This window comes from Bubalus bubalis, chromosome 17, assembly GCF_019923935.1.
Source record: "Bubalus bubalis isolate 160015118507 breed Murrah chromosome 17, NDDB_SH_1, whole genome shotgun sequence".
Lineage (NCBI taxonomy): Eukaryota > Metazoa > Chordata > Mammalia > Artiodactyla > Bovidae > Bubalus > Bubalus bubalis.
This window is the reverse complement of record NC_059173.1, coordinates 3504213-3524674: the sequence shown is the minus strand read 5'-3', so window position 1 is coordinate 3524674 and position 20462 is coordinate 3504213. Positions and strand designations below refer to the sequence as shown.

Sequence of the window (20462 nt, the reverse complement as noted above, 5' to 3'; positions counted from 1 at the left end):
GCGCTGTGAGTCAGTGCGGGGAAGCAGGATGATCTGCAGCAGCCTGGTGCTCCCCCCTGCGGCCTGGCAGCCCCCACTTGGAGGCAGGGCAGCGTGCGGGCTCCCTGTCTAGGTGAAAGAGTCCCGCTTGCTTCACTCTTCCCCGACACCCCATGCAAGCTAGGTCTGGGCCTGCCTCCCTTTCCCACAAGGAATTCCCTGGCTTTGCTCCTTGCAGCCCCGGGTCAGCGCATAATGGTAAACAGGTTCTCGCCACCCTTCTCTGGCCTCGGTGCACTGGGCCTCTCCCCAACTCTCCACTTGGCACAGCCCCACCTCCTTGACGTCAGAGGCAAGAAATGGTTCCTTTAAGCACCAGCCTTGCTGGTTCCAAAAAGCAAGGAATCCCCCCATCCCCGACTCCCACTCAGCTAGGGAAAGGCACAGACCAGAGCAAAAACCCCCAGGGCAGCTCTCTCTGACCAGTGCAGAGAGGTATGGAGACTATTGGGTCTTCCCTGGTGGCTCAGCGGTAAAGAATCCACCTGCCAGTGCAGGAGATGCGGGTTTCATCCCTGGGTCAGGAAGCTCTCCTGGAGAAGGAAGCAGCAACCCACTCCAGTATTCCTGCTTGGGAAATCCCATGGACAGAGGAGCCTGGTGGGCTACAGTCCATGGGGTCGCAAAGAGTCAGACACAACTGAGTAACGAAACAACAACAAAAATGGAGACTATTCTCAACTGGAGACATGCCTTCTCCAAGCCCCCACCCCTACCAGGCAGAGTATTACTTGAAACTCCCCTCTGGCAACTGGGTCCTCAGGTCACAATCTCACTGTGGGCACCATGACTCATGTACAACCCCTTACCCATCCTTACAAAACTGCTGAATTTGATTGATAGATCTTATCAATTTAGTCTTGACTCACTGTTTATCTCTGCCAAGACTCCTGCAAGGATCCCTACTGCCCACCTTGTTCAACAGAACTTCAGGCTCTGGCTCCCAGGCCTTCTTAGTCCCTCTGCACATCCCCAGCCCTATTTCTAGACGGCCCTCTCTCTAAGCTGCCCACCCTCACCCCTACCCTGACTCTAATTCAGTACTTGTTTCCCGAGGCCTCATTCAGAACAGCCTCTCATCTCTACAAAGTCCTTCCTAGCCACTAAAGGAACAGAACACAATCAGTGCCTCATTACATTCCATGCACATCTCTCCAGAGCCTGCATTCCAGGCCCTGACTCTACAAAGTTGAATAAAACGTAGGTCCTGCCCTTGGGGTCAATCTGGCAGAGAAGACAGATGGGGGAGTAAATAACTAGCCCATACAGAGGTGCTATCACAGAAGCGAGGAGTGTGGAAAGCGCTACGAGACTGCAAGAAGGCCCCAGGTTGGGGGTGTGGGTGTTCAGGGAAAACCTTAAAGGGAGCTGACTTGTTGGGATGATCCTTGAAGGGTGACAGGAAGTAGCCAGGGTGAGAAAGGGGAAACAGCACATCAGGCAGAAGACCCAGGATGAGAAAGCACACATTAATGGAAAAGAGCCTGGTGTGTTTGGGGAATGTGAGCAGTCCAGTGGAGCGAGTCTGGCTTCTCTGCCTGACTGTCCGGTCCGTTTGCTGAGGCAGCATTCCATGAGGTGTGCTCTTGGGGGCAGGGACTCTGCCAACCACTCTCCCCAGTGTGTCCCGACCCTAGAACAGAGCCTGGGGGCCTGTGTTAGTTGCTCAGTCATGTCCGGCTCTTTGCGACCCCAAGCCCTATAGCCCACCAGGCTCCTCTGTCCATGGGATTCTCCAGGCAAGAGTACTGGAGTGGGTTGCCGTTCCCTTCTCCAGGCCTGGTTGGTGCCTAGCTGGTGCTCAATAAAAGTATGTTGACAGGTTCAGTGGCTCTGTGACCTCGGGCGCTCTAAGTTTCAGCTTTCTCCCCAGTGAGATGGGAATACTATCCTCTGCCTTGAAATCAGAGGGGAAAAGCAGGAGCACAGAGAGCTTGATGAAGGGCACTCCCTCCCCGGCCTGAGTCCAGCGATGGATCTTCCTTGAAGCCCAGCACAGGGCTGAGCCCAGATGTGTTTGATGATGGCCTTTTACAACGTTTTAATTCTATATTCAATTAACATAATTGAATGTCTGTTATAACCCTTACCAGGCAATTGCTATGGACCAGACATGGTGCTCAGCACTTAGATTATTTCATTTAATCCTGACAACAAGCATATGAAATAGGTCCTCTAATTATCACCTCCACCCCGCCCTTGGGCAGATGTAGAAACTCAGGTTTTTCAGCAAGCCAGTAACTATGCACCAAGGGGAGCAGAGGACACCTGGGAGGTGTACCCAGGCCCTACTTCTGCTCTGTCACTCAGCTCTGGCACTGACTGAGTGATGCCATATGCTGTGTGATGCTTGGCAAGTCACTTCACCACTCTGGGATCCGGGATCTACCTCTGTAAAATGGAGATTATGATGATAATAACTATATCTCATGGAGTTAAATACAGTGGTCTTGGTGAAAGCCTGGTCCACGATGCAGGCGCTTCTGCGAAGTGGCATGATCAAGTGACTGTGCTAGGGGGACGGAGGGGGTCACTCAGAGGCAGGACAGGGAGCCCAGGGTGAAAGTCCACGAGGAACACAGGAGGATGGTGGCAATTATGAAGCAAACTCCGATTTCTTCCCCAAGTGACTATCTCTACCCAAGAGGGCAGAGGCCCCAGGCAGCCCTATGACTGCATGCTTTCAATTGAATCTTTCAGGAGACCCACCTCTGTTCTCACTTCCGCTTTATCTTCATGCCAAAGAGAAGACGAGGCCCTCGCATTAGGGCCCTCAGAGTCAGGGTCACCTGCAGCCCTGTTCCAGATGACTCAATGAGGAACTAACTGGGGGATTCCCAACCTGCCCTGGCAGGTCAGAAAGCTTCAGACCACAAGCTGAGTGGGACTGGCTCCCGTCTTGCCCCCAGGGTCCAAGGGTATATAGGCAGAGCACAAGGAGGGGTGTGGATCTTCAAACCCAGGGTGCCTTGTTCTCTCACCATGAGGTCAAAGGCCTGGAGTAACCCTTAGAGGATAATCACACTCGAATTGTGAGAGCCACCGTGCACCACAGAACCCTCACTTGGTGGGAGACACTGCTGGGCACTTTACCAACATCATCTCCTTATACTCACAACCATAGCGCACACGGGGCCAGTTCCCACTCCCAACGCCACCATCTGGCCCATTTGCAGACTCAGAGAGGTCAATGGCTAGAAAGTGACGGAGCCAGGGCTTGAAGCCAGTCTGCTGGTGTCCTGAACCCAGGATCTCCCAAATTTAGGTTCTCCTTTTTTGAAATCAAGACAGAGAGGGAAGCATCCTCCAAATGTGGCTGGCTAAGAAGGACCGCTTCTGGACACACAGAATCCAGGGCCCAGAGGGCAGAGAGGAGGAACAAGAGTTCTCCATTCTATGTTCCTGGGCTCCCTTAGCATCCAGCTGCTCCTGCCTCATCTTGCATGAGGTGCTGTGTGTGGAGGGCCTGGGATAGGAAGTGTGCCATCCATTGTAACAACTCAACAACAAAAACAGGACTTCCCTGGTGGCCCAGTGGCTGGAACTCCATGCTCCCAATGCAGGGGGCCCAGGTCTGATCCCTACTCAGGGAACTAGATCCCGCACGCCACAATTAAGACTCAGCACAGTCAAATAAAATTTTTTTTTTTTTTAAAGAAAGAAAGAAAAAAGCCAACAAAAACAACTTGAGAAACCCACTAGGAGAAGTATAGACATTTGGAGCTGGACTGAAAGTCCTAAGGCTAGGACAGGAAGAGGGAGGAGCGGCCACACAGAAGCAACCAGCTTTGGTAAGATGGAAAACACTGGAAAGGCAGAACCCTGGCTTCCAGGCACAGTTTCCTCGCTTGTTCAGCTTAGGTTTCCCTGTCTGTAAACAGGGCAAAATAAAACTTACCCTCCTGAGTTCCCACTGCTCCTGTTAGGATCACTGCAAGGCAATGAGAAAGAAAGCACTGAGCAGACCAAAGAGCCAGACAGACCAAAGCATTCTTTGAGTTGACTGCACTCCCAAAGACATGAGGGCCATTGGTCTGACAGACAAAGAGAGGTCCTCTCATAAGAAAAACAGAGCATGCTGCAGGCTTTGGCCTCTGTGGGCTGTGCCCTGACGACCTTTGCACTTATGAGGTACCTGACAAAAGTGAGAAAGAAAGTGAAGTCACTTAGTCATGTCTGATTCTTTGCGACCCCATGTACTATAGCCTAGTAGGCTCCTCCGTCCATGGGATCTTCCAGGCAAGAGTACTGGAGTCGGTTGCCATGTCCTTCTCCAGGGGGTCTTCCCAACCCAGGAGGAATAAACTTCTCAAAGCCCTTTTCGTATACTCCAAGGGCAGTCTCAGTATGTTAGAAGCAGAAGAGCTCTTCAACTTCATTCATTAAGGCTGCCTTAGTTTATATGTAAGGGAAACTGAGGCTTAGAAAGATTCAGCAAATTTCTCAAGGTCACAGGGTTAGTTAGGGGCCCAGTGAAGCCCAGGACTTGGGTTTCCTGATCCCTGGTCAGCAGTGTTTGTTTACACATGCTCCTAATCCAGTCATCTTATTTGATCCTCATCATCAGACCACACCTGTGTCTCCTGCCTGCTATGCTCCAGGTCCTGGGAAGTCAGGACCAAGTCTGCACCCCCAGAGCCTAGCACACGGCTGCACACGCAGCATGTGCTAGGTGAAAGCAAGGAGCATTAGCCCTACGGCCAATGAGAGGACATGCTTACTCATAGACCACCAGGGTCAGTGGCGGAGCCAGCCCTGGCACCTTAGTCCCTGGGTTCAGAACCCTTTCCCATACTAGCATAAATCCACATGTCCTGCCAGAATCATCTCTGAGAAGTGCATGGTGGTGCCCATAAGGGCTGAGGGGTTCATGTACTCATAGGCACTGGACTTGCTTCCACTTCCCAGCTGAGGCACCAGCTCCAGGAACATAATAAAGACTGGAAGTGAGAGGAAGTCAGCCCTCCACTGCCAGGCTGCCTCCTCTTGATCAGCTTTTATTGTTTTTAGTTGCCAAGTTGTGTTGGACTCTTTGCGACCCCATGGACTATAGCCTAAGAAGCTCCTCTGTCCACGGGGTTTCCCAGGCAAGAATACTGCAGTGGGTTGTCATTTCCTTCTCCAGGGGATCTTTCCGACACAGGGATCGAACTAGCATCTCCTGCACTGGCAGGTGGATTCTTTACCACTGAACCAGGTGAGAAACCCCCGATGAGCTTATGCTGTGCCTGAAAGCCTTATAAACATCCCCCCCTCCCCAACCCAGCTACACACTGCCCTAAGGGAGGTTTTCCATGCCCTCAGGACTTCCTCCTCTCTGCACAGAGAGGTGGCTAGCTCTCCCGATAGCCTTCCTTGCCATCCAATACGTCTACCAGGAGAGACCACAAAGCTCAGCTCCACTCACCCACCCCCTCCCAACCAGGCCAGCTAATCCGCTCTCTTACTGGAGAGATACAAAGAACCCCTTGATGGGCCCTGAGCGTGCCAGCCATGCCAGGCACCTCGGGGAGCCCAGGGCTGTGACAAAGCAGTCAGCAGCAGCCCACTGTCTGCTTCAAAGGAAGGTCGCAGATGGCCTTCCTTCCCTGTGGTCAGAGGCCCTGGGATGGCGAGGGCCACTTCAGCTTGGCCAAAGTATTAGTATTAGTCGCTCAGTCATGTCTGACATTTTGAGACCCCATGGACTGTAGCCCGCCAGGCTCCTCTGTCCATGGGATTCTCTAGGCAAAAATAATGGAGTGGGTTGCCATTTCCTCCTCCAGGGGACCTTCCCAACTGTACATAAAGGAGACTTCAGCCTGGCCAAAGCCTTTGCCAAGTCCCTGCAGGTCCACACAGCTGATCAGGTACCATGCCCTACTCGCTGACTCTTCATCCTCTCGGCTCCATAACCTTCCAGACCTCTCTGCAGCCCTTCTGGGCTGTCCCAAACTCTCCCAACTGCTTTCACTGCCTGTGGTCCAGCTCCCATTCATACCATCTTCCATGCCCTCACCAGACTGACCTTAATGAAACACAGGAAGCCTCAGTGTGACACTCAAGGCCAGTCACCTCTGCCAAATCCACTTCCCTCCCCTCCCCATGCTTCACCTCATCCTCCCACCTCCCATTCTTCCTGTCACCTCCTGGCACACATTTCTCAAACAGCTGGCTTTTCTTCACACACTTCCCCTCCCATACCACGGATTGCCCTTCCTTGCTCCTTCCAAAGCCTGAATCAAGTGCCACTTCTTTTTTCTGAGCTCCTATGGGTGGAGCTGGCTGCTTCTTCCTATATATGCCCATATTAACCACAGGCTTCCTGCCCTGGGTGTGGGGCCTCAGGGATGGTGAGCACCTGGCACCCTACCTGCTACACCTTAGCAAGGCTTAGTCACTGGATTCAGTGTCAAGAAAAAAGGTTCTAGTCCTAGTTCTGCCATGTACCAGCTGGCAAATCTTGAACGCTTTCTTCTCAGAACTTCAGTGTCCTCATCTACAAAATGGGATAACCACACTTATCTGGGGAAAGTGAGGGTTCATCATGGGTTAGTGTTCACTTCTGCTCACAGGGGATGGATCTCACTGATGCTCAACCAGAGATGCAAAGTAGAAAATGAAAAGACAGGACCACCAGGTACTCCAATCTCTATGAGGAGGCAGAACATTCACTGAGCAGCTACAGTGTTGTCAGGCTCTTTGCAAGCATTAGTTCTTTTAACCCCCACAACAATCCTTCAAAGTCAGTGTTATCATAACCGTTTCACAGTGAAAAACTGAGGCTCAGAAGAGTGAAGCAATATGTCCAAGGTCACACAGACATCTGGGCTCAAAGGGTTAGGTGTGAGGCTGAACAGAGCACCTTCTTTCCCCTCCCTCAGTGTAAACAGACTGGGGGGCTGGACCAGAGCCAGGCCTTACTGGCCCCCCGAAGGTCCTGTTTCAAACCTAGATGCTGGGAATACAAAATATCAAGCAGGTCCCACTGTTTTATCTCTTTCCCACAGCTTAGAGTTTCCTAGCAGGTGGCACACAGGCACCTTCCCAGGGCAGCAGCTGGTGATCTGGCCCCCTCCTTCGCCAAGTCAAGTCTTGTCTGAGGCCCTAGAACACCCACAGGGCTACCAAACTGGATTTTCCTTTGAAGCTGGGGGAAGGGGAGGAGGAGAGAAAATGAAGGACGTGTGGCCCCGAGTCATGGACCAGGGCCCCACATGTGCAGTAGTCTCTTTCCAGATGGGCCACCCAGGGGCCACTCCACGCCCAGCTCTAGGCTCTCCTGGGAACTGTAACAGCTCAAGAAAAGAGGATGTCCTGAACTTACAAACTGGAGAAAGTGGTGGGAAAGCAGGGAGGCAGGACCTGGCCTGTTAGGAGGGCCCTGGCCCAACAATAACTGGCAGAGACCAAACTACAAGGATGTCAGCTGAGCCAGTTATATGATTTCCAAAGTCACAGTTGACTAGGAATAGTGGAGGGCCCAGGGGACAGGGGAACTGCTGTTCCAGATGTTTCTCCCTGGGCCCAGTTCAGATCCATTTCTCCCCTAACAGGAAGCCAACACCCACGGGATCCCAGACAGCACAGCTCCTCACCTCATCTGGCTTGTAGCACTGCGCACAGTGAAGCTGGGTGGGAAACTCCAGCTTCAAGAGGCCAGTCTTGGCAATCACATAGGAAAAGGAGGGGGAGGCCAGGGACCCACCCCTCTCAGGCCATCTTCCTCAGGCCAGAGACCTGGTATCCACTGGTATCCTTCTTTCCTTTCTTGACCAACTCCAAAAGGGACCCCTTCCCCACAAACAAGTCTGCTCCTCCTGTCCCCAGAGTCCTCTGGCCACCAGTCCCTGCTGAAGATCCTTCTTTCTTCTCCTCTGGTCCACCTTGGACTTCAACAACCAGCTCAGCTGCCAGCCACGCCAAAGGGGCCAATGCTATCAGCACTTGGTCTGCGCTCACACCACCACAGGGCCCTTCACTGGCTGGCTGCTTTCTTGCCTCTCCCTATCACTGGCTACTGCTCCACGGCGGGCAGGGACCATCTCAGGCCCCACAAAGGTTCCCTGCAGACTCAAAAGACAGACAAGGTGAAGTAAAGAGGGCCTAGGGCTGGGAATCAGGAGTTCTGGGTTTACTTCCTGGCTTTGCTCCCAACTGACTGAACAGGTGAGGTTAATCATTTCCTTCAGGCCTCAGTTTACCTATCCATAGGATGAAGGCCATCTCTAAGGTGGCTTTCAGCTTCCTGACTTGAAATGTGTGTCAGAAAATGTTAACTGATCATTTACTTCTCTGCAGGCCTGAGAACAAAGTGAATAAGCCTGGTCCCAGGGAATTCCCTGGTGGTCCACTGGTTAGGACTCTGTGCTTTCACTGCCAAACTGCCAAGGGTCTGTGTTCAATCTCTGGTCAATCCCAACTCAAGATCCCACAAGCTGCAGCCAAATAAAAAAGGCCTGGTCCTAGTTCTGATGCTCATCAGTCTAATGAGTGTAACAAAGTGGTAATGACAACACAGTCTTATCCTTGCTGGACCATCTCTGTGGACCTCTCACACTGCTTAGGGAGTCAAAGTACTGAGCTAAGCCAGGGAAGGTAAGGGCACACAGGTTCCTGTTAGGGACCTTCTGTTCTACCTGTCCAGGACTTGGTTTACTGCTGGGGCCACCAGACCATATTAACGGGTGGGAAAGGCAATGGAAACGGTCCTGACTTGGGAGTCAGAACCTCTGGTTTCAAGACCTGGCTCTGCCACTGGTGTACTGTGTGAGCTTAAGCAAGTTCCTCTCTTCTCTGTGACTTCAGTTTCCTCATCGTATAAGAAGTTAGGGTTACACTGGTCAAATTCTTAAGATCCCTTCTATAGGAGGGATATAAGTCTATGATTTTATGATCTACTCACAACAGGCACCAAGCAGTCACCTGAGGAGGTAGCTTCTGATCTACTTTCCTCCCCTACCCCACTAGCCCCTGGCAATTGCCAAAACTGTCTTAAGACAACCTTTGGCCCAAGATGGCTGAAACAGACCTTTAATCTGGAGCCAGAGTCCTGGCCATCTCCACTGCAGCCATCAGGGCTAATGTTTCACTTCTCTGGGCTAGCACATGGACTCTTAGCCCTCAACCACGAGACTGGGTTCAGGGCGGTCACTCTGAAACTTCCCATAACTTCCTCTCTTATGGCCTTGGGCAGGAACTTACTTTTGGCTATTTTTTTTGAACCACAATATTGACTCTACAGGGTACATCCAAGTTTTCAGACACCAGAGATTTTAGGGTGGCCAACAGGGTCAAGAAAGTGAGGCAGGGAGAGAGGAAGAGACCTGGAATCCCACCTCAGCCCCAGCCCTATAGACACCAATGATGCAGAGGGCATCTGCAAAGCCCGGGTTTGCGGTTGGAGGGTGGGAAAGACAGATGTCTGGCTGTTTGGTTGGGGACTACAGCCAAAGGGAGGTGCTCCCACTGGGGCCTCTCTCTGTTCACAAATACCAGAGGTATGCCCTCATTTTCTCCTCAATTTTCAGACCCTTAGAAGGCAAAGAAAGGAAACTAACATTTTCCTAGGCCACTACTTGCACCAGGCACTGTGCTAGGCACTTTTGAATACTTAATCTCTACAGTAATCCAGTAATCCTGGCAATAGGTGTTACTGTTGCCCTTTACAGTGAGTAAACAGGCTCAGAGATTCAAGCTCTTGCCCAAGGTCACACAGCCAGCAAGTGTGATTTCTTCCTAAATCTGGCCTTTTCCCACTATTTCACACTGCTTTGTACCCTGAGATCTAGTTAACTTCCTGATAAGCATGTAGTAGGAATTTTAAGTAGGAATTTTTATCTCCCAGAATTCACCAGCAAATCTGAACTCTTTCCTCCCAAGCACCCACAAATGCAACTGGTAACTCCTTTCCCACTTTTGACCTCATCCCTCCCAAGACCCTAATCTCTGGTGTTTGCTCTTCAATTCAAAAATATACCCAAAGTCCTCTTTGGGTTCTCACAAGCTACTCCCTGGGGAACTGTGACAAAGCTTCAAGTCAGAGTGAAGGATCAGAATAAGGGGTGTTCTCTGAGTTCTGGACTGGACTAGGCTTGGCTTGCTCTGAGCAAGTGGGAAGAGGCTGGAGGGTAAAAGAGAACTCTCCTTAGGGGAGGGGCCTGCATTTCTCTCCAACTTTCCAAAGGAGAAGGAGGTGTGGTGAATACGAGGCTTTGGGACCGTGGAAAATCCCAGAAGTGAACTTTATGGGGTTGCTTGTGTAGGGTGGGTATCTTACAGATGGTCAAGCCTCTTCCATAAGTCATAAGAGAGGCTGAAGAAGCCTTAGACGATCACAGCTGGTCAGAAAAGGGGAGGAAGGACCCTCTGGAATAGGGTCATGGCTGAGTCCTGTAGGCTCTTCCAGGTGATTGTGTGGTGCTCTCTATTGAAGGGGAGGCACATCTCAAGGGAGGCTTGTCAGCTCCGGGCAGAACACTGGTCTCAAGTGACAGGACAGCTGGGATGTGAGTGGGCTCTGGAGTCCATCTTTCCTAAAGGGATCACCAATCCATACATATGATCCCTGTGAGGACTGGACTCAGGGAGTACTCTGGGGGCAGAATGTGGCTGCTCAGCTCGCCCGGCTTGGAGGGAAGGTGCTGCTCCACTGCCTCACACTGCTCTGCCTGCCAGCTGGGGGCTCCTGGGTGTGGGAAATCTAGGTGTGCTATGAGCGGGTCCCCTGCTGTCTCCTTGCCTGCACTCTGGTCTGCGTTTGAAGAGGAAGCGTGGACAGTCTGTCCTGGAGGTGAGGTACCATCCCCCTGCGGGTATTGGGAAGGGGCAGTGCCTGCCCACCTGTTGCTGGTGACAGGGAGAAACTTGCCTCTGAGGGGGAGGGGGGCATTCTCTGTCCCTTCCATGAGGGGAAGTGACTCTCTATCCCAAGGTGGGAGGGAGGTGACCAATGTCAGTCTATCTAGAGGTCCCTGTGCCTTGAGATGAGGGTCAGTCTGTGCCCGAGCGCGGTGGGGGCAGGGCAGCCCGTCCCTCTGAAGTCGGCCTAAGGCGTCCCCTTGATGTGGCGGTGGCGGCTGCTGAGACAAGGACGTCAGTGGGTCTGGTAGGGGGCGGGATACGGAGAATACCGCGCTGTTGGGGGAGGGGAGACCACCTATGAGCCTGTCAGGAGCCGGCCGAGCCAACCAGCCCTAAGGCGAGGGTGGCAGCGCCGGGGGTGGGAAAGGTAGCAGTCGACCTGTGCGCTCCGGTGAGGAGAGCACTCTAGGCCCTTCCTAGGGGCGGGTCAGTCCGCCGGGGGTGGGGGTGGGGGTGGGGGTGGGGGGGAAGGTGCGGGTGGGGCAAAGGAGATAAGGGATTGTTGTTCCTAGTTGGAAGGGAGACGTGTCTGTCCTTCCCGAGAGCGGCTCTGTCAGCGTCGAGGCACCGCCGCGGGTCCTGCCCCGGGCCCTGGTCCCCTGGCTCCGAGCCCCAGCGATACTCACGCGCCCTCGGCGCCCTGCGAGCCCACGATGAAGCCGAACTTGTCGATGCGGCGCTCGGCGAAGCCGTTGGTCTCTGAGTCGGAGCCCAGAGAGCTGAGCTCGTCGGCGGCTGCGGCGTCGGGGCCCGGGGCCAAGCTCTCCCGGGTCCCCGACAGGCTCCCCTGAGCTGCGGGCGCGCGCGGCCCGTTCTCTTCGAGGCTCTTCGCCATCCTGGCCGCGCCCGCCGCCTCAGCTTCAGCGGCCACCTCAGCCGCCTCAGCCTCCCGACCTCCGCCGACGCCGCCGACGCCCCGCCCACGCGCCGGGCCCATTGGTCGCCTCAAAGCCGGGGGCGGGGCCCTAGGGCTTCCCGGGCGCTTCCTCCCCGCAACGCCCAATGGGTGCCGCGGACCCCAGGGCCCGCCCACCTCCCCCAGGCTGGCGCCAACAGGCCCGACGTGAGGGGGCGGGGCAGCCGTCACCCGAAGCCCTCCCCCCCGAGCTGCCAATCACCGAGGGCTCACCTGAAAGAGCTTTAGGGCTTTTCCGGATTAGCCTCTGCCTGGCGTATACCTGCAGCACCGCGAAGGCAGAGACCGAGGGCGCCCTCTGGGAGTACTCGCCCTCTCCTCGCGAGACCTTAAGGATGTGGGTGAGGATTGTTTTCCCATTCATTTACGAGTAGCTCTGAGGAGACTCGGGATGGGTTCGGGGACTCGCCCAGGGACATGGCAGCTTGAAGAGGTAGGCTGAGACAGAAATTCAGCAGCCCTTTCCTTCCCCTGCTCACTGCTTCTGGGGCCTATTCAGTTCAGTTCAGTCGCTCAGTCGTGTCCGACTCTTTGCGACCCCATGAATCGCAGCACGCCAGGCCTCCCTGTCCATCACCAACTCCTGGAGTTCACTCAGACTCATGTCCATCGAGTCAGTGATGCCATCCAGCCATCTCATCCTCTGTCGTCCCCTTCTCCTCCTGCCCCCAATCCCTCCCAGCATCAGTCTTTTCCAATGAGTCAACTCTTCGCGTGAAGTGGCCAAAGTACTGGAGTTTCAGCTTTATTGCTGCTGCTGCTGCTAAGTCGCTTCAGTCGTGTCCGACTCTGTGCGACCCCATAGACTGCAGCCCACCAGGCTCCCCCGTCCCTGGGATTCTCCAGGCAAGAATACTGGAGTGGGTTGCCATTTCCTTCTCCAATGCGTTAAAGTGAAAAGTGAAAGTGAAGTCACTCAGTCGTGTCTGATTCAGCTTTATTAGGGAGACCTATTTAATAAGAATGACTTCCCTGGTGGCTCAGATGGTAAAGCGTCTGCCTACAATGTGGGAGACCCGGGTTCGACCCCTGGGTCGGGAAGATCTGGAGAAGGAAATGGCAACCCACTCCAGTATTCTTGCCTGGAAAATTCCATGGACGGATGAGCCTGGTAGGCTACAGTCCATGGGGTAGCAAAGAGTCGGACACGACTGAGTGACTTCATTGTCAATGTCAATAAGAATAATGACCAAGGACTGTTGAGCCACTCACTGCCCTGAATGACTTCTACCTACTTTCTCTTATTTCTCCAAGAGCCTCACTGAGATATATGATTGGGTTTTAAGTATCTTTGTATTGTTGTGCAGCCATCACTGTAACCTAATTTTAGAACATTTTCATCACTCCAAAAAGAAATAAATTCATTCCTTCCTTACCAGTCACTCCCCATCCTTCCTCCCCCAGTCCCTGGCAACAACTAATCTGTCTCCATAGTTCTGCTTTTTCTGGACATTTCACATACATGGCATCATACAGTGTGTGGCCTTGTGTCTGGCTTCTTTCACCTCAGATGTTTTCAAGGTTCATCCGTTTTCATGTCTCTTGGGTAGATAGCTAGGAGTGGGAATTGCTGGGTCTTTAACCTTTTGAGGAACTGGCAAACTGTTTTCCCAAACTGGTCACACCATCACACCATCTCTTGCAATCTTTCAGCAAGGAGGTAGATAACTATTTTTAGGTTTCGCTGGTGGCTCAGTGGTAAAGAATCTGCCTGCTAATGCAGGAGACTCAAGTTCAATCCCTGAGTCTTGAAAATTCCCTGGAGAAATAAATGGCAACCCGCTCCAGTATTCTTGCCTGGGAAATTCCATGGACGGGCTACAGTCCATGGGGTCACAAGAGAGTCCAGCATGACTTAGTGACTAAACAACACCAGAGACTATTTAGTCCCATTTTACAATTAAAGAAACTGAGGTGCAGGGAAGTGCTGTCAGCTACCTGTGGCAGAGCCAGGATTTGAATCTAGCTCTTACCAACAGCATTCTTGGCAACAGATATTCTTGCCTGGAGAATCCCACGGACAGAGGAGCCTGGCGGGCCGGAGTCCATGGGGTCGCAGAGTCGGACACGACTGAGCGACTAACACTACTACCACTACTGCTTACCAACAGCTTCTATTGGGAAGCACAGGCTAACAGTATTTATATAGACTTTGCTCCTGGCAGCCAACTTCTTACCCCAGGGATTATCAACTCATAGAATTGTAATGGTAACTCCTCACCTCAGTCCAGTACTTTATGGCTCATAAGTCACAACCATATTGTCATGACACTCCCCTGCAGACCTATTGGGAGACAGGCTTAGAGAGGAGAAGGGACCAGAAGACCCAAGCCTGAGTTGCAGAGCCTGGGATAGGCTGCTAAGGGGCCCAAAGCAGCCCCAAGAAGGAATGTCTTAAGCCTTGACTTCACCAGCCATTCCTTAATGCCATGTGGCTCAGACATTCTTGAAGACTTCACTGTGCAGTCTTGACATTCCATAGGCTTCTGGTTTTCCATAAACAGGGCAATAACAGATACAGGGGTGAGCACATGCTATTTTGGTCTTAAACTCTGGGAGGATGTGTTCCACCTCTCTAGCAGCTCCAGAGTGGTGGGCTCTTAGTCCCTGCTCCCAGGAAGGGCAGAGTACACCTGGCCAGAGGAGGAGGGCCTATCCCAAGGGAGGGAGAGAAAGTCACATGCCTGGATCAAATGTGAAGCCCAGGTCTGGCAAAGTATCCACAGCCCTTTGACTGCAGTTCTGGTTCTACACTCATATCCCAAACATGCTCAGCTCTATGAGGCGCCTGTACAGTTCACTTCAGGGGCATTTGGGGTGGGGGTGGGGGTGGGCAGGTTAGAAGCATCCAGTGTCCTTCCTTAGGAGACTGGATAGATGTTGATCTCAAGTTAAGGCCTTGAGGCTCCAGCTTCTAATTTTCTTACATAAGACCATCCAGGGGAGCTCCCTGGTGCTCCAGTGGTTATGATGGCACTTTCACTGCCGAGGGCACAGGTTCCATCCCTGGACAGGGAACTGGGATCCCGCAAGCCACAAGGGGATGGCAGAAGAAAAAAAAGGACCACACTTGATTTGAATCTCTGCTGTCACTGTGTGACCTTGAGCAAATCACTTCTCTCTGAGCCCATGTCCTTACCTGTAAAATGAAAATAAATGAAAAAATGTCTCCTTGTTGTCCCTTTTAGTGTGATACTGTGTGGTAAGCATCTGGCACATGGAAACACCCAGTCAATGGGAGCCAGGAGTGGTGGCATCTGTTGTTTGCCAAAGATTTGCAAATTCATTATTGTCTTGAGTATCTCCCACCACAGTCTGAGGCTGCAGCAGGGGAGTTTTCCTAGTTTTTGGCTTGGGAGACTTCGCTTCATGGCTGTGCCCCTCAGTAACTGGATGTTCTCATGCAAAATTGTTTAGCTTGGGACTTGGCTGGTGGTCCAATGGTTAAGACTGAACTTCCATTGCAGGGGGCGCGTGGGTTCAATCCCTGGTCAGGGAACTAAGATCCCACATGCCCTGCATTGAGGCCAAAATTTAAAAAAAAAAAAAATTTGCTTAGCTTCTCAGATCCTGTTTCCTCTTCTAAAAAATAGGAATGTCAGTCATTACTTGGTAAAGAATTGGTGGACCATCTCTGAAGCCTTCAGCATACAGTAGATAATAAATAAATGTTACAGTTCTTTACTTTCGACTCCAGAGCTCTTTAACTTATCTGATGTTACTCTAGTAACTCTGGGGGAGGGCTGGGCAGAAGTGGAGGCAGAAGGAAATGAGGAAGGCTCTCTGCACTGCTCTGGAAGAACAGTGTGCAGCAAGCACAAAGGCCCTGAAAGGGAAGCAGGTTCAGAAGACTGTGTAGCTGAGTGAGTAGGAAAGCAGAAGTGAATGAATGGATGGTTCAGAGGAATGCCCTGCACAATCGCGTGGTTCACTGGAGCACAAAATAGAGGCCTTTGGCAACACCGTGAAACACCCTGGTAGACCGGCTGCAGTATTCTTTAAAGGATAAGAGGTGCATGGCCAGACCTACAGGAATGTGTTGAAAACCTGCGAGTCTTATCTTACTGGTGTCATAAGTAGGAGTGTATGAGGCCCTGACACAGGCCTCTGGCCAGCACCCTGACCTGGATCCTAGAATATGCTCAGGAAATGTCAGTGTTCGCCAGGAGCAAACAGATGTCCAGATATCATAGTCTTTATCTATAATGAGAGCAGAGCTGACGTTCATAAAGTAGATAGCTGGTGCCCAGGAGCCTATGAAGAGCAAACAAACTATAAAGCTTCTTTATCCCTTCGGTTCAGTTCAGTTGTTCAGTCGTGCCGACTCTTTGCGACCCACGGACTGCAGCACGCCAGGTTTCCCTGTCCATCACCAACTCCGGGAGCTTACTCAAACTTATGTCCATAGAGTTGGTGATGCCATCCAATGATTTCATCCTCTGTTGTCCCCTTCTCCTGCCTTTGATCTTTCCCAGCAGCAGGGTCTTTTCCAATGAGTCAGTTCTTTGCATCAGGTGGTCAAAGTATTGGGAGTTTCAGCTCCAGAATCAGTCCTTCCAATGAATTATTCAGGACTGATTTCCTTTAGGATGGACTGGTTGGATCTCCTTGCAGTCCAAGGGACTCTCAAGTCTTCTCCAACACCACAGTTCAAAAGCATCAATTCTTCAGCGCTCAGCTTTCTTTATAGTCCAACCTTCACATCCATACATGACCACTGGAAAAACCATAGCTTTTTAGTTAATAAAGTCTCTCACTGTTTCCATTGTTTCCCCATCTATTTGCCATAAAGTGATGGGACTGGATGCCATGATCTTAGTTTTCTGAATGTTGAGTTTTAAGCCAACTTTTCCACTCTCCTCTTTCCCTTTCATCAAGAGGCTCTTTATCCCTACACTGAGGATAACAGTTAAGACTGTTTTGGCAGACAACACAAATGGGGTTAGCACAAAAGTGCAGTTAGTAGGTCCCACAGCTTAGAAACATTCACTTTTTTGTATATAAGCCTCAGAAGCAGTTTGATTCAAAGGCTGTCGCCAAGGATGTCAGCCTTGTTACCCCCTTTTCTCTTTGTCCTCCTTCCTCTGGTCACTTCATCCTCAAGCTAGAACTCATGGTAGCAGCTCCAGGCTCACATGCTTCCTCCATCCATCCATCCAATGGATGACTCTTCTGGTAGCTTCTGTTCAATGATGGGAAAGGAGTACAACAAGGCTGTATATTGTCACCCTGCTCATTTAACTTATATGCAGAGTACATCATGCAAAATGCCGGGCTGGATGAAGCACAAGCTGGAATCAACGTTGCCGGGAGAAATAATCAATAACCTCAGATACACAGATGACACCACCCTTATGGCAGAAAGCAAAGAGGAACTAAAGAGCCTCTTAATGAAAGTGAAAGAGGAGAATGAAGAAGCTAGCTTAAAACTCAACATTCAAAAAACTAAGATCATGGCATCCGGTCCCAACACTTCATGGCAAATAGATGGGGAAACAATGGAAATAGTGAGACTTTATTTTCTTGGACTCCAAAACCACTGTAGATGGTGACTGCAGCCATGAAATTAAGACACTTGCTCCTTGGAAGAAAAGCTATGACCAACTTAGACAGCATATTAAAAAGCAGAGACATTACTTTGCCAATAAAGGTCCATCTAGTCAAAGATATGGTTTTTCCAGTAGTCATGTATGGATGTGAGGGTTGGACCATAAAGAAGGCTGAGCAATGAAGAACGGATGCTTTTGCACTGTGGTGTTGGAGAAGACTCTTGAGATTCCCTTGGTCTGCAAGATCAAACCAGTCAACTCTAAAGGAAATCAGTCCTCAATATTCATTGGAAGGACTGATGCTGAAGCAGAAGCTCCAATACTTTGGCCACCTGATGTGAAGAACTGACTCCTTAGAAAAGACCCTGATGCTGGGAAAGATTGAAGGCAGGAGAAGGGGACGACAGAGGATGAGATGGTTGGATGGCATCACCGACTCAATGGATGAGTTTGAGCTAGCTCCAGGAGTTGGTGATGGATAGAGAAGCCTGGCATGCTGCAGTCCACAGGGTTGTAGAGTCAGACACGACTGAGCAACTGAATTGACTGACTGTTCAGTGGAGAGGAGGCTGTATTCCTTCACTCTGTACTAGGACACAGGTCTATCTCTAATTTAATCACCACGGCTCAGAGATAGGGAGCACCAACTTGTTTAGTTGACCTCAGCCTAAGACAACGCAGATGACACCACCCTTATGGCAGAAAGCAAAGAGGAACTAAAAAGCCTCTTAATGAAAGTGAAAGAGAATGAATAGCTAGCTTAAAACTCAACATTCAAAAAACTAAGATCATGGCATCTGGTCCCAACACTTCATGGCAAATAGATAGACAAACAATGGAAATAGTGATTTTGGAGTCCAAGAAAATAAAGTCTATTTCCATTGTTTCCCCTTTGCATTTTAAGAATAAATGAAATATTACCTATAAGGATGGCTGTAATTACAGTGTACCACATATTTCAAGTATTCTGATACAATTTTTGTATACTCTTAATACATAATTTTAGAACGTGAAATGGGTCTAATCATTAGTGGCCTCCAATGGGCTACATGGTTTTCATTTCAAGGAGCTGGTGGAACTGAAATTCCTTAGTGTCTGCTACTTGAAGAACCCTCTTCGTGCAAGTCTTCAAAATCAGTGAGCCTGAAAGCACCGCGCCAGGCCCAGTTTTCCCAGAAATCTCACAGCAGGAGCATTTCTCCCCATTTCACAGTCTGGCAAGGTGTGAGGATGCTGTGGTCACCAGGAATACAAAAGCAGCTTTAGCCTTCCAGAGCCCTTGCTGGCCTCAGGGTATCCATCTTATCTAGAAAATGGGCCAGATAATCCCCAGAGGAATGCAAGTGAGGTCAGAAAAGCTGTGCAAGCAAGGGGCTGCCTACACGCTGTAGGCTCTAAACAAGAAGTGCAGAGAGCTGGGCTGCACGCCGGGCCTGCAGCCACTGGCAACCACAGGGCCGCCTGGTCAATGGGCCTTCTGCGACTGAGTGAGCCAGAACACATGTTCATTCAGGAGCTCCGGGAAGCTGAGTTCAGGCCCTGGAGGGCGGCTCAAAGGACCCATTCACTGACATTCCGCCAGCAGCATTCCCAACATCCAGGCACAGCCTCAGTCACGGAAGGACTGTGAGATCTGCCCATCTGTGGAGGACAGGCTGGTCCCAGAGCCATACCGGGAAGAGAGGAGAGCTTGGAGTGTGGGACTCCCCCAGCTCTACTAACCCCCTTCCCCCTGGAACAAGACCCAGGGGCTGTCCAGGGGGGTTTCTGGTGTTGGTCATAGAGAAGCAACCAACAGCTGGCTTACTTCTGGCACCCAAACCTTGGAGCTTCAGGAAGCCAAATTTCAGTCCTGGCCCCTGGGGGAAATTTCTAGCTACCAGGCGGGAAGCAAATGTCAGAGTGAGGAATAACATCCCACTGACCAAGCTGCAAGCGTGAGCAGTTTGTAATGGAGCCACATAACTGGCACTGTCAAAGGGCCACTTAAGCCCAAGGTCTAGGGCTGGAAACTGAGCTTGGCGAGGCAGTGGAGGGAATGGTGACTAGAACACTGTGACTTTGGGGATGGCCTCACCCCTGTGTGCCCGGGAAATGACTTCTCAGGATGAAATGGAAGCACTGAAAGAAAAAGGCACTGGGAACTCTCAGGGGGGAAACACAGGAGATCTTCAGAATGAAATCAACGTTAGGTTTAAAACCAGGAAATGGTTCTCAACAGGCTCTCACCTTCCTCCCTGTGAACACCCACGCACAGCAGCACCTACCTCCCTGTGACAGCACAACCCCGCAAACAACCGCCTGAGCCTGGCCTCCACGAGGGGCGAGGGCTGTGGCAAGTGTTTTGCACACATTCTCTTTTTATCTTCTCACTGTGCGACTGTGGGCATGTGATTCAGCCTCTGTGCCCAGTTCACTCACGTGTTAAACAGGAACGCCCACATCAGGATCACATGACTCAGGGAGTTCCCTGGTAGCCTAGTGGTTAGGGTTCTGGGCTCTCTCTGCCTTGGCCCTGGTTCAATCCCTGGCCAGGAGCCAGGGTCCTACAAGCCACACAGCACTTACCTCATTAAAATTGATCAAGTGCTTGAAACAGTAAGTAGTTGGATAATTTTATAAAGTTTAACAAAAACGGTTCATGGCCTTGGAACAACGAAGTAGTTTTAAAATAAATACATTTTTGGAAAAAAAAAAAAAACCTCATCATACACTTGTGCTCACTCTGCATAAGCCACCTGCTCAAGGTCACTTATCAGGTGATGAGTGAGCCCTGGCCTGGGAAACCGCCACCCTCTGGTCTCATCTGCTTGCTGCCACTGACCCAGGAACTGCAGCCCAGTGCTCTGTGTTCTTCTGGGGTCCTGGCATGTTGAAGGTGTTCTGTGTTAGTCTGTTATACATAAAAGGCTATGCCTTTTGAAGATCCATGTGTTTCAAAAGGGCAATAAAAACATACCTAAGAAACAGTCATAGAAGACTGGATGGAGGCAAGACTTCAGTTAGAAGCCCAGCATTTCTCAGAGCAGAAGAGGAGCCACAGGCACCATGCCATACTCCATACTCCTAGGTCCAGACAGGGCACGGTGGCCAGGAGACAAGTCTCATGACACTGA

The 20462-nt window shown here is 51.2% G+C and overlaps 1 protein-coding gene across 3 annotated transcripts in view; it reads right to left on the bottom strand.

The window, feature by feature from the left end:
• Positions 1–11821, bottom strand: part of TBC1D10A (TBC1 domain family member 10A) — a 28866-nt gene extending 17045 nt beyond the window's left edge. Inside the window, exons 1-2 of one of the 3 annotated variants that reach the window (XM_006069830.4) lie at positions 11508–11821; positions 3938–3970 (exon numbers count right to left, since the gene is read on the bottom strand). In XM_006069830.4, the coding sequence (XP_006069892.4) occupies positions 3938–3970; positions 11508–11818 (344 nt within the window). In that variant the 5' untranslated portion in view covers positions 11819–11821. The remainder of the gene's footprint in view (positions 1–3937; positions 3971–11507) is intronic. The other 2 variants (XM_006069833.4, XM_025267368.3) reach the window with 2 other exon arrangements.
• Positions 11822–20462: the final 8641 nt, after the last annotated feature.